This window comes from Polyergus mexicanus, unplaced genomic scaffold (genome assembly GCF_030449975.1).
Source record: "Polyergus mexicanus isolate NDT 795.1 unplaced genomic scaffold, iyPolMexi1.0 SCAF_6, whole genome shotgun sequence".
NCBI classification, from domain to species: Eukaryota; Metazoa; Arthropoda; class Insecta; order Hymenoptera; family Formicidae; genus Polyergus; species Polyergus mexicanus.
This window is the reverse complement of record NW_027223326.1, coordinates 11,366,976-11,379,973: the sequence shown is the minus strand read 5'-3', so window position 1 is coordinate 11,379,973 and position 12,998 is coordinate 11,366,976. Positions and strand designations below refer to the sequence as shown.

Here is a 12,998-nt window from a genome sequence, read left to right as displayed (position 1 = left end):
AAATTTCAATCTTGAATCTTGAATCTCAATCTTCAATGCGTAGTCTGATACGGGCTTTAGATCTTTTATTCCTAGAAATAATCTGAAAATGTTGTGAAAATCAATTTAAAAAATCGAGATATATATATATTAAATAACTGTAATGTTTTCTTTAGATACTTTTCTGTAAATATTTTCTTTAGATTTGCAATTTCGAAATGTAATGTTGTATCGATATAAAAAATATATTTTGGATTTCATTGTTTGCGCATGCGCAATAAAAGCGTCCTGGACATAGTATATAATTTATATGTCTATATATCTATATATCTATGGTCTTTGAGAACATTTGTCTACATTACATACTTATATAGCGTCAGGTAAATAAACGCGTAGGTGTTGTGTTTATGAAATTGAATTGATATTTTAATAATGCCGATTCTGGATAAAAGAAAGGGTGATGATATTCTGGCGTTGGTCCCCGCCTCGAAACGTACTAAGAATGAAGTTGTCTTTAGTAGCAGAGAAAAGGCGGTCGTGCAAAGCGTAAGTTATAACCTTGCATCGTTATTTTCGACAGAGTTTTAGCATTAGTTCGAGAAAGCAGGATGTTGTGTTATTGTTTTCTTTTTAGAAAATATAAAATTTATATGATAAAATTTTCAAGGGTCCACCGCGAACGTCCTCCTTGATGTCGATGATAATGTTGCTCGAGGGACACCAAGGAGACATCTTTTCCCTGGAATTTCATCCGGAAGGACAGTATCTGGCATCCACGGGATTTGATCGACAAATCTGTACGTCTTTAGTCAAGTCGTTCATTAACTCTATAAATTCTGCATGCCTCGTTTAATAAAATAATCGTTTGTAACTTGCAGTTATCTGGAATGTTTATGGAGAATGTGAGAATATCGGCATTATGACCGGACACAGTGGAGCAGTGATGGAATTACACTTTAGTCCAGATGGCAACCATTTGTACACAGCTAGCACCGACATGACACTAGGTTTGTGGGACATAGTGGCTGGATCACGAATCAAAAAGTTGAAGGGCCACACTTCGTTTGTAAATTCTGTCTCAGGCGCGAGAAGAGGACCCACGCTACTCTGCTCGGGTAGCGACGATAGCACGATACGTATCTGGGATCCCAGGAAGCGGGGTCAATGCCATACATTGAACAACACGTATCAGGTGTCCTACTTATACCTTAATAATGCATTTAGTATTTAGATAATTATTATATGTATATATATATATATATACTCAAAATTTTATCGATACAATTGTAGGTTACTGCGGTAACGTTCAACGATACGGCGGAGCAAGTAATCAGTGGTGGTATCGATAATGATGTAAAAGTATGGGACCTTCGAAAGAATGCAGTGCTTTACAAATTAAAGGGGCACACCGACACAATTACCGGATTGAGTCTCAGTCCTGATGGATCATATATACTCTCCAATGCTATGGATAACATGCTAAAGATTTGGGATGTACGACCATTCGCGCCCTATGAACGCTGCGTAAAAATATTGTCCGGGCATCAACATAACTTTGAAAAGGTATGTTCTTTTCCTAATACAAAGAAGAAAACATTATGCAATAAATATTTAAAGAAGAAAAACATTTATACTATAAAAGTCAATAAGTTGAAAATATCATTTTTAGAATCTTTTGAGATGCGCCTGGTCGCCGGATGGCAGCAAGGTCTCGGCTGGATCGTCAGACCGATTTCACTATATCTGGGATACTACGAGTCGTAGAATATTGTACAAATTGCCAGGACACAACGGATCTGTAAACGACATTGATTTCCATCCAAAGGAACCTATAGGTATGGAATAATTTATAATAAACATTCTCTTATTTTCATATATAGAGAACATTTATCATAGGAAAATGTATAAAATATATATATATTTTTTTTTATTAATTAATTTGCACATGCATATAACATCACAATCATACTTTTTCAGTGTGCTCGGGATCTAGCGACAAACAAATTTACTTGGGCGAAATCGAGACCTAATAATATTAGAATTGTTTTTAAGTGGACACTGAATTGCAATTCTTTTCTCGCTCAGTTTGATTTTCTTTCCCCCTTAGTATATATGTCCTATTTCATCTGAAATGAAGAGAATTTGCTTTAATATAAATACATAAACGAATGCTGTATACGCGACCAGGTTCATATCTGAAGCAGTGATATCAATTGAACATTTCAGTACATGTGCAGTAATGCAGTAATATAAAGGTCATATAACAATAAGCGATGTTCATCATAAATTTGGAAAGGAATAGAAAATGTAAATCATTAATTGGATAATATAATTCACAGGTAACAGTAACAAAATTTATTAATATTTTGCGTTTGCAGGTGGTTTATTATATAAACATCAATATTTGTTGTAAAGATAAGGCAGGAAAATCTGATTAGTGTTTTTTAACACAAATATAAAATTATAGTTTAAACGTGTATAATAAACAAAATTAACATAACAGATATTTTCTTTTTATCATATATATCGTTAAATGGGAAAAAAATATATTAAAATTTCATGTATGTGCTTTAAAAGTATCAAACATTGCGCTGGTTCGAAAGCAGCGGTGCGACATCTCTAACCACGCGAGACACGTACGAGTGCGCTCGGTAGGCAAAGACGTCCTGTAAGATCACACATACATCCTGTCACATGCACGCATGCACATAGCGAGATTGTGTTGGTAATCAATCAAAGGCCGTTCGCGAAAATGGCCGATGGAAGCGAGTCACGGTTGTTTTCCTCCAAGAGCCTGTACGAATTGTGCGTGTCCGCAGTAGCGGACAGGTTTCGGAGTTACAAGCCGCATCTCGCCGATCTGCCCAAGAACGTGCGGTTCGATCTTTACTATCAGGTAAACATCAAGCTGTCAGCGGGACAGTAGCGGCCACCGACCTATCGTACATCCAGTATGTACATACAATTGTCATCGTGTGCACGATGTGGTTTGTTTTTACGTGCCTCGTTCTCTCCGAGGGAATGACGATTTTTCACCTCGAAGTCACGTGTGTTTACACTGGTGATAGATTCGCGACGCGCGATCACTTACCGTTTGCGTTACGAATCATCCTCGAGCTCAGCTGTTGACTTTGATTTGACGTTTGCGACGCGTGCAAGACGTGTTTGCGAGGAACGCGATTTCTAAAAATTAAGGAGAATTCCGTTTCATCTCATAATCGATCGACTTATCGCCGTTTGTTGTCCCTTGTTTCTGATGGGTTCAATCTGTGTTTCAGCTGTATAGAGAGAGGAGATTATGCATATTGGGAGCGGAATTGAGCGATCTGGAGACTTTCTCCAAGATGCTCAAGGTCACCAATCGTCGAATACACCTTCTACAAATTTTTCAGGTGATTTTGATCGTATCAGACTACCGATTTTCAAGACTAATCGCTATCTGTCATGTATTTTTTAATATTTTTTCTCTAAAGGATATTTAATATTTTATTTTATTTGTTTACATTTTTTTCCGGTTTTGAAGGCTCCGATGTATCACGGAATAAGAGTGGGAAAGAATTTAGCCATCAGTTACAACGTGCACTGTTTTCAAGTAAGGGAGAATCCTGCTGCACAAGATAAGACTATAAATCTGGGGTTGAGACTTGGTGGATTTCTTAGTGATGCTGGCTGGTATTCGGAAAGCGAAGAAGTACTATTGGCATGCAAGGAACTGTGTATTGCTAACAATCAAACTCCTGAAGATTGGTGTAGAACATTAGATTGCTGTCACAAGTAAGAGAACGATTTTCTTTTTATATTTTATATATATAGAAAGAATATACTTTAAATAATATTTACAATTATTAAAATAATTATATCTTTAGGCTGTTACATGCACAAGCGGCATACTGTGCTTTTGATGGGGCTGCAGAGACTCATCAACTTGCCATAGAAATGATAGAACAATTAAAAAATGCGCAGTACAATAACAGTAATCATGCTGCACTCTTTGCAGAATTCAGTGTATTATTTTTCATACGCAGTGAATATGATCAAGCTTACAGGTATACTCTTAATTAACAGTATTCTTGTCTTGTGTAACTTTTATCTTTTTGACACATTTTATATTGATGCCTATTATTTTGTTAGGTGGAGCATAGAAGCCTTAAAGCATTTAAAACCGTCGCTTCCCGCACGGGTCATTATCGATGTTCTAAGACAAGCGGCGAAATCTTGCGTAGTTAAACGCGAGTTCCAGAAGGCTGGTTTACTGATTAGAGAAGCTGTTTATCTCGCTAGAGAGATTTTTGATACGGATCATCCAAAATATAGCGACGTTCTCATCGATTATGGATTCTACTTACTAAACTATGATAGCATCATCAATAGTGTATCCGTCTATAAGGTATTTATTTCTGAATAATCTTTCATGAATCTTCATAATCGGAAATTTTTCGGAAAAAAAACATTCCCATCTTTTTTCAGACTGCGTTAGATATTAGAAGAGCGATTTTCGGCAAGACTAATCTCCATGTTGCTTTGGCGCATGAAGACTTAGCTTATGCTCTCTATGTATACGAATATAGTTCTGGCAAGTTTGATGAAGCAAGGTAGTACTTAATTGGAATTACGTTTAATTTATATATTACATTTGATAATGCAATATTTATTTCTATTCAATTTTATTTCACAGTGATCATGCTGGAATAGCTATAGATATTATGGAGAAACTCTTACCTCCCTATCATTTGATGCTCGCGAGTGCTAAACGAGTGAAGGCACTTATCCTCGAAGAGATCGCTATAGATAATGCATCTACACCGTTGTCCGAACAAAACTTGTTACTCAAATCAGAATGTCTTCATTTATCCGCTTTACATTTAGCCAAAACTGCATTTGGCGAGAGAAATGTACAAACGGCGAAGCATTATGGAAACTTGGGACGCTTGTATCAGAGTATGAGAAAATTTGAGGTATTGTGATAATATATTTTTATAAAATATGAAGATGCACATGTGTATAGATATTTAATTATTTTGTTATTACATATTCAACATGCTATAGGAAGCGGAAGCAATGCATCTAAAAGCGATTCGTATCAAAGAAGAGTTATTAGGTCCTGAAGACTATGAAGTAGGTTTAAGCATAGGGCATTTAGCTTCATTGTATAATTTCCACATGAACCGGTACAGAGACGCCGAGAAGCTTTATTATCGTAGCATTGCAATCAGTAAGTATAACTATATGTAATTTGAAACTACTTTTAAATGATTGGAATGCAAAATACTATGCATGATATTTTATGTGATGAATCATGTTTTGATCCACAGGTTTAAAGTTATTCGGGAAAAGTTACAGTGGCTTAGAATACGATTATCGAGGACTCTTACATGTGTACAATAAATTAGATGAATACGAGAAAATATTGGAATACACAGATACGTTAAATCATTGGAAGGAACTTAGAGACAAACATGCTCAATCTGAAGATCCACCAATCGATGTACAGAAACGTCCACAACCGATCGCAAACATAATCAATGTGTTCTTTTCTATGTGATATATCAATAAGTGTGTCTAATTCAAATCTTATGTCATTGTATGTCATCGAGCGAATTGTTGGTCTTTGTTGCGTTTATAAAACATTGGGCCAAAGTAGAAATTACTTACATTAGGGAGATTTATCACTGATCTGGTCGTATGATTAAATTAACTGTCTGTCTCGTGTCGATATTTTATAATACACATGCATATAGTCAATATCGCATTAAGAACAGTTATTATCAACATGATATTAAACTTAATTAATACAATGTTGAAAAAATTGTTAATTTATGTAAATTTGTTTGTGTAAATTATTTGTATTAATGACGATATGGGTTTTATTTTATTATGAGTTTAATTATCTCTGGCTTCAAATTAGATTCAGTTTATCTATGTTTATTTCAATGTATTGGAGATTCTTGTACATCAAAATATGTACATCCTTTTTAGATATTTTATATATATATATATACACACATATATATATATATATCATTTTAATATAAATTTTTCAATCTATTATAATCTTATTCATATGTCTTTATGTATATATACAGAAAGTCCCACGGAAATCTGACATAGCAAAAAGATTTGAAATATAAGGAAAAAAAGATATATAAGGCACAATTAAAGTTTTTAGTTGTTCTAACTTTGTGCATTATTTTTATGCATTTATGTGCATGTAACTACAAAGTGCAATTATACCATTTTTTTAAAATGGAACTCCATGTTTTTTAAACATATTTGACACAGGTTTTCGTTCTTTATAAAAAAATATTGGGATATTTCTGCCGGAAATTAATTTAGAAATTATTTTAATTTTAATGTTGCAAAATAGTTCTATTAATGCAATGTTTATCTTCTAAAGATTGATGTTCAAAATACCATTCTTTAATCTGGATACAAAAATTTACTCGATCTCTAAGCAATCTATCAAACTTTTAAGCATTTTACTGGAAACCTGTTGATATGCTTGGATCCTTTGTTTCAATTTATTTAGAGAAAATTCTTGGTAATAAACTTAATTTTTTAAATAAAATCCAGCAGAGTTGCTCTAAGAAATTACTGAATAGCAAATTAATGATGTAATAAAAAAAATATAAATATAAGAATAAGATGTTTAAAGTATGATAATAAGTCATTTATGTTAATTTGATTGAAACATTTATATTAGATTGATGTATATATATGTGTATGTGTGTGTGTGTATTACACTTTAAATTTGCTATTTTGTTTGATAATTCTATTTTTCAAGTTCTTTTTACTCAGGTTTTTCATATAAAATATTTTTTTGTTACGCTCGCTTACAGAACGCATTTATAATTTGTTCAACTCATTGCTTATTTCAAGATTACAATAATTGTAAATTTTCATACATTGCATAAATCTTAAATAACAATGATAATCAACACATACATGCGCTTGTGTTAATTGTAACAATGTAATTAAAAAGATAGGTATTAAAGTTCTTAAAATTCTTGATAAACAATTTGGTGAACGAATGTTTTGTTGTTTGAAATGTTACTTTCTTTGTAGAATTTGATATATGAATTTAAAAATATACACATCCTATATATATATATCCTATAATTTTTGTATCAAATATATTTCGTTCCTAAATATCATAATATAAATAAAAATTGGACGCGCACGTTATTCGAATTATATAAAGATATCTTGAGATAAAGAATTCTCTTCGAATTTACGTCAATTAAAGTCTACAAGTATTTTTGCAGATTTATATTATGTTGAAAATTCATTGAGATATTTTAGATAAGTTTTGAATATTTGTGTAAACTCTTACATAATTAGATAGAGCATAGTATAAAGATGCTCTGAAATATTCAGTGATACAATATAGAATATACATATAAGAGTATAAGAGGCGTAGTTGCGTGACTTGATTAGTACTATACAAATTCAGATTATTTTCTCAGCATTATATAAGCCTCAGGCTTCTACTTATATGTTGTCAGTAATTATAATTAGAGTTAGCAATGACTTGATTATTTCATGCATTAAAGAGAAACAAATATATGAATAAAATCAAATATACTAGAAAAATTTTCTCTACAAATAATTAAAAAAGATAATTCTCTATAAAATGCACAAAAATAGAGTAAAAATTTTCATCGTACATACATCACGTACATGATATAAATTATATTACTTACCGATACTGTTTACTGTATTAATAAAAGTTTCTTCGCGTAATACATTTCTCGGATTCTGTATTGATTAGTAGTTTAATATTTGACATAAATAAATTTTCTTTGTAAAAGAATAGACAGAATTTTATCAAATAGCATTATGCATATGCATTAGATTTATATTTTGATGCTTTTTGCATAATTATGAGAGAGAGAGAGAGAGAGAGAGAGAAAGAAAGTTATACAATATTATTTCAAGAGGTGAAGAAACACAATTGAGATTTTATATTTAAAAAAATTTGTTAAGTACTTTTAACTTTCATTATTAATACCACACTTGATGCTTATTATATATAATTCTTTCCTTATAATTTTTTTTGTCAAACTATTGGAAATGATTCTAAAATCGTGGCGATTGTTATAAATAATTCTGCACATATTATTTTAATAAAGATTTTCAATCTGTTAATCTCTTATATTTATATATATATTTTATATTTTATGCGATTCGCTATTTGTAGATAAGTTTCTATTTTAAAAAGAGTTGCTTAGGTTTCTCATATAAAACATCTTTCATTTATACTTGTTTATCGAATGCATATATAATTTTTTCAATTCATTGTTTAGTTTGAAAGATTACAATATTTGTAGATTTTCATGCATATCTTGAAATAATAAATATATACATGCACCTATGTGTTAATGACAATATAATTAAAAAGATAGATATATTAAAGCTCTTGAAACTCTCGATGAACAATTTGGTGAGCAAATATTTTTTGTCATTTGAAATGTTACTTTCCCATTTTGTCAAAAATTCTTTCTTTATATCTAAAATTTAAAAATATCCTATATAACATCTTATATTTCTTTATATATCAAATATTATGTTCTTATTATAAATATAATAAATATTATTAATTAAAAATTATATGGACACGCGCGTATCCTCGAATTAATTGAATATCTCGAAAACAAGAATTCTTCGAGTTTGCACAGAAAATTATCTACAAGTACTTTTTCCAAACTTGAATTATGTCAATCTTGAAAATCTTCAGGCACATTTGGTACATATCAAGTGATGAGACGATACCGTTCATCCATTGTAAATATATAATTAAACAAAAATGATAAAAGTTTTCCGATGTTCAATGGGTAACAACAATATAATACAAATAATACGATTAGTAAGAATTTAAAATGCATTTGATATCATGTAATTTATTTAACAACATTGTAGTCAAATCTAGATTGATCTACGAGCATCTAATTAGATGTGCAAATGCACCTTAAGTTCTCACAGGACCTATATTGTCGTTAATGAAATTATTTAATTAGTTAACAATCATAAAGTAACAAATTAAATAATTATTTGTAAATACTATTTTGCAATTATTATTTCATCAATTATTAAATTCAATGAATTATTTCGTTTTATATTATATATTTATAAATTTGATTTGTTATATTAGAGGAAAAAAAATAAATGTGTACATAAAATTAAGTATAATAAAATTAGTAAAATCAGAACAATTTTCTATGTCAGAAAAAGAGAAAATTCTGTAAAATAAAATAGTTATCTATTCCAAGGAAAGACTTGTCGATTATATAAATGTCTGAGATATCTAGAATTAAAATAAATACAAACTAATATAATATATAAATACTCACGATATTTTTCTGGATAACTCATATACATTCAAAAGCTTTAATTTGTTTAAATTACAGTAACTATTTAGATAGTACATAACTTTTTATATTTACACGATATTTGCTGTATCACTTCGGTTCTCAGGTAATAGGAATTTCTTATCTAAACCCCATATTTTTACACTATGAACCTTTCTAACTCTCTATAAAAACAGAAGAGAGTTATTGTTAGGCGGTATTTAATAATCGATACATTCTTGAGACATATCAATTTCAGTGAATACTAAATTACCAGACTGATATTGCACATCTCATGGAACGACGTTAAAATCCTGTAGTTTCAGAACATTTAGTCAGGTGTATGCGGAGCTTCTTGACTAAAGTATGGTGCAGTATCTTGCACTAATAAAGTATGACAAACATCACAGACTCTGGATGGTCTTTGTTGCGGTCCGCTATTCACGACATGCGAGAGGCAAGATTGGCAAAATATATGGCCACAGTGACGACAATGCATCTGCGAATGACGTAAAATCTCAATTCCATTATACAGGATATTAAGCGATGCTATCTAATTTCTATAATGTACCTTTTTCCTTGTGACTGAAAATGTTGTATGACAAGTAGGACATTCTTCAACATCCTCTTCATGTTGCCATCTTACTTCACTACCTGCCTGTCTAATCCTTTCCAGTTGTACCTGTGTGTGTGTCAAAATAATACATGTATTATAAATAATACATTGTAATTGAAGTCTCTCTTTCTCTATTTTACATATATAACAGAGTTTACAACTCAAAAATAGCTTATTACAAATTCTTCTTCGTCAATTTTGAATGCCTCTTATTTCTCTGTTTACATTATTTTTTTTACCTGCAATGACTGTGATAATCTCACAAAGTCTTTTTGCACTGCCTCACTAGTATCCAGTTCTTGCTGCAAACTCTTAACTCTCTGTTGTAGTTCAGTTACAGTCGATTCTGCATCTTTCTTCTCTTTCTCGGTTTCCTGTAGCTGTTTTTCTAACTGATCAAGTTTCTTTTCTCTATCAGCAAGTATATGATGATCTCTTATGTATTTATCTAATTGCACTCTACAAATCATTCGCCGTGATAAAGTTTTATACTGATGATTGTAATATTAAGTAATTGTAATCAATACTTTTATCATCGTTCAATAGAGAATCTCACCTTAATCCACTTATTTCATTCTTTAACATAGAATTATCTTGTTCTTTAACTCTATTCTCCTGCTCCATTTGTTCTCTCAGAAGAGTGACTTCGTATCGCAGTGTTTCTTCCTTCTCTTGTGCCACTTCTTGAGCTACTTTGGCTGTAATTAAATCTTCGCGCATTCTTAAAAGGCTAAATTGCAATTCCTCAACAGTATTTGGCATGTTGATACTTTCACTTTGAAGCTGTTGCGAATGTTTGCTTTGTTTACCCACCAGATTCTCATTTTCTGTTTGAAGTCTGCAAATATGCAATTAGATTTCGGATAATCAATAGTATATATAGCTTTATCAATAGTATATATTTATTTTTATAGATAGATATTTATTTTTATAGATAGATCTTAATTTAGTTATAAAATATTGCTATATATAAAATTAAATTGATCACAAAGAAATTATCTTACGCAGTGAGATGTCTCTGTACTTCTTCTCTACCTCGTGTCAATTTACAAAGCTCCTCTGTTACACTTCTCTGAATTTGTTCAAAAGTTTTCTTTAACTCTAATAAATTTTGTTGCGTCGTCTGCGAGGTAACCGTGAGCTCTGCAACTTTGATTTTGTGTTCCTCCTTCTTCTCATTCCACTTTCCTTCCATTTCTTTTCGAAATTCAACTTCTTTAGCTAAGTCCTCCCTTTGAGCTTGTAGCATACGTTGAGAATCCAACAACTGCTTCTCCAAATCCTTGGCAATCGCTTCTACTTTGACTAATTGTGCTTCATAGTTTGCGCACATATCACATGATGGCTCAAAGGAACCAGGCTCCTGCTGCCGTCTTTTTAATAAAATGTCTTTAGATTTTTGTAATTCATCGTCGGTTGATCTTAATTTTTCTTTTAAAGCTTTTATTTCTTCTTCAAGCGGTACAACCAACGAACGTAAAACCTCTGCATCTTCTTGTGCCTACAAAATTACATAATTTTTATTTATCTTAATATATGACACAATCATTATTATTCCTAAAAATGTAGGTGATAATCTTGGTACATAATATAGTATATTTCTTTGTATAATATATGTAAATTTTATTATATGAAAAGGATTTAATGTTTCATGCTGTTTTAGATTTACGTACATATTTTTTTACCTTCCGCATGCTTTCTTCTAAATTATCAGGTCCTAGAGATAAAGAATCCGCACCTAACTGCGAAGCCACTTTTCTAGCTAATGTTTTAGTTACTGTAGACAATGAGATTTGTGGTCCATCCGTTGGTGGATCGCGCGGCAATTGCGTTTTCAATAGCGCATTTTCTTCTTGAAGCTTGGAAAGAGCTAACTGTAACTTGGATACTTCACTGACAAGCTGCTTCCTTGAACAAGAAGATTCTTCCACTGTTTCATGAATAACCTGTTGTAAAGATGCTATCTCTTCTTCAGCTTTCCTTTTCTCCACCAGTATATCATTTTGTATCTTGAGATCTGCAACGACTAGTTGACTTTTAGTTTCGTCCAGTTCATTTTTTAGTCTTAGATTCTCCTTTTGCAGGCCCATGTTCTCTTCCAATCTTCGTTTTAAGTCCTCTACAAAATTTATCGATTGCAATTTTCAGCATAATTATTGCAAAATTGTTTATCCAGTACTTAAGTTATATGCGCGCTACATACCTTCTTTTTGAAGGAACAATTCCTTCATTTTGGCTCTTTGTACATTAAATTCCTCTCGCATTTTAATATTTTCCGACTCCAATCTATGAATCTTCGCCTGTAGATCCTCTAAATCATAACAGTTAATTCTCTTAATGATATTAATCTTGTCTTAAAAGATCTGATTATTAACAAATGAATAGTAATATCGCGAAATCTTCATCAAACTAATGCGATTCCTTCTTCTCGCATACCAAACGTAATGTAGCGCGTTTAAATTTTTTGTCTCTACACTTTTTTTCCACATGAGCGAGATGTACCGTTGATTGAGACAACAAAATCTAAAGAAGGGCATAGGGGACAAACAAATCCAAATAAAAGCAATCGCGTGACCTACCGTCTCCGTTCGATTTGACCATTTGATTTTGGTCCTGGTGCTCCATCGTTCGATCACTCAGCACCGGGTAGACGCAATCTTGTTAGGATAGGTCACTGCCGTGAATTCGTCGGGAAGCATATCTCGAAATTCCGCCGGGATGACTGATGATCCTTCAACGACGGCGCCGACATGCCGCTGAGGAATCGGATTCCTCGTCGAGATCTCTACTGGCTCATCAACGACACTTGTCACGTTACCGAGCACACGAGCCTAATGCCAAGACGTAACGAAATTTGGCAATTACGTTTCGTCGAATTTACGCGTGCGAAAAAATTGCGAAGCAAAATCCAACCTCGCCCGATTTCACAATTCGTTCTAGCGATGTATCACATAAAGTGATTGTATCGCTTATAATCTTGTAGACTTGTTCCTTTCAACTTTCAAGTTACACTTTCGCTATTCGCGATCCTCCGTCTTCTTTTCTTCGAGGCGCGAATA

At 32.2% G+C, this 12,998-nt stretch overlaps 3 protein-coding genes across 5 annotated transcripts; 2 read left to right on the top strand and 1 right to left on the bottom strand.

The window, feature by feature from the left end:
- Positions 1-323: 323 nt before the first annotated feature.
- On the top strand, positions 324-2,423 carry LOC138933934 (U5 small nuclear ribonucleoprotein 40 kDa protein). Of its 2 annotated transcripts, XR_011447060.1 has the most exons (7): positions 324-525; positions 647-776; positions 858-1,171; positions 1,270-1,542; positions 1,649-1,814; positions 1,957-2,286; positions 2,358-2,397. XR_011447060.1 is itself a non-coding variant. In XM_070297199.1 (6 exons), exons 1-6 carry the CDS (start codon positions 412-414, stop codon positions 2,007-2,009), a joined length of 1,050 nt encoding a protein of 349 aa, XP_070153300.1. In that variant the 5' UTR covers positions 324-411; the 3' UTR covers positions 2,010-2,423. The 2 variants fall into 2 exon arrangements, 1 of the variants encoding a protein (XP_070153300.1); XM_070297199.1 differs by having other exon boundaries at positions 1,957-2,423.
- A 278-nt stretch (positions 2,424-2,701) lies between these two features.
- Pat1 (Protein interacting with APP tail-1) lies at positions 2,702-8,071 on the top strand. Its single transcript, XM_070297700.1, has 9 exons — positions 2,702-2,875; positions 3,258-3,371; positions 3,503-3,753; positions 3,846-4,025; positions 4,111-4,366; positions 4,447-4,571; positions 4,655-4,934; positions 5,026-5,191; positions 5,292-8,071. Exons 1-9 carry the CDS (start codon positions 2,732-2,734, stop codon positions 5,519-5,521), a joined length of 1,746 nt encoding a protein of 581 aa, XP_070153801.1. The 5' UTR covers positions 2,702-2,731; the 3' UTR covers positions 5,522-8,071.
- Positions 8,072-9,349: 1,278 nt separating this feature from the next.
- Rbpn-5 (Rab GTPase-binding effector protein rabaptin-5) lies at positions 9,350-12,998 on the bottom strand. 2 transcript variants are annotated; one of them, XM_070297681.1, is made up of 9 exons: positions 12,519-12,998; positions 12,143-12,250; positions 11,613-12,058; positions 10,944-11,440; positions 10,496-10,777; positions 10,179-10,398; positions 9,895-10,005; positions 9,598-9,822; positions 9,350-9,508 (listed from the first exon to the last, which is right to left on the bottom strand). In XM_070297681.1, the coding sequence occupies exons 1-8, from the start codon at positions 12,562-12,564 to the stop codon at positions 9,655-9,657; spliced, it is 1,878 nt and encodes a 625-aa protein (XP_070153782.1). In that variant the 5' UTR covers positions 12,565-12,998; the 3' UTR covers positions 9,350-9,508; positions 9,598-9,654. The 2 variants fall into 2 exon arrangements, with proteins under 2 accessions (XP_070153782.1, XP_070153783.1); XM_070297682.1 differs by having other exon boundaries at positions 11,625-12,058.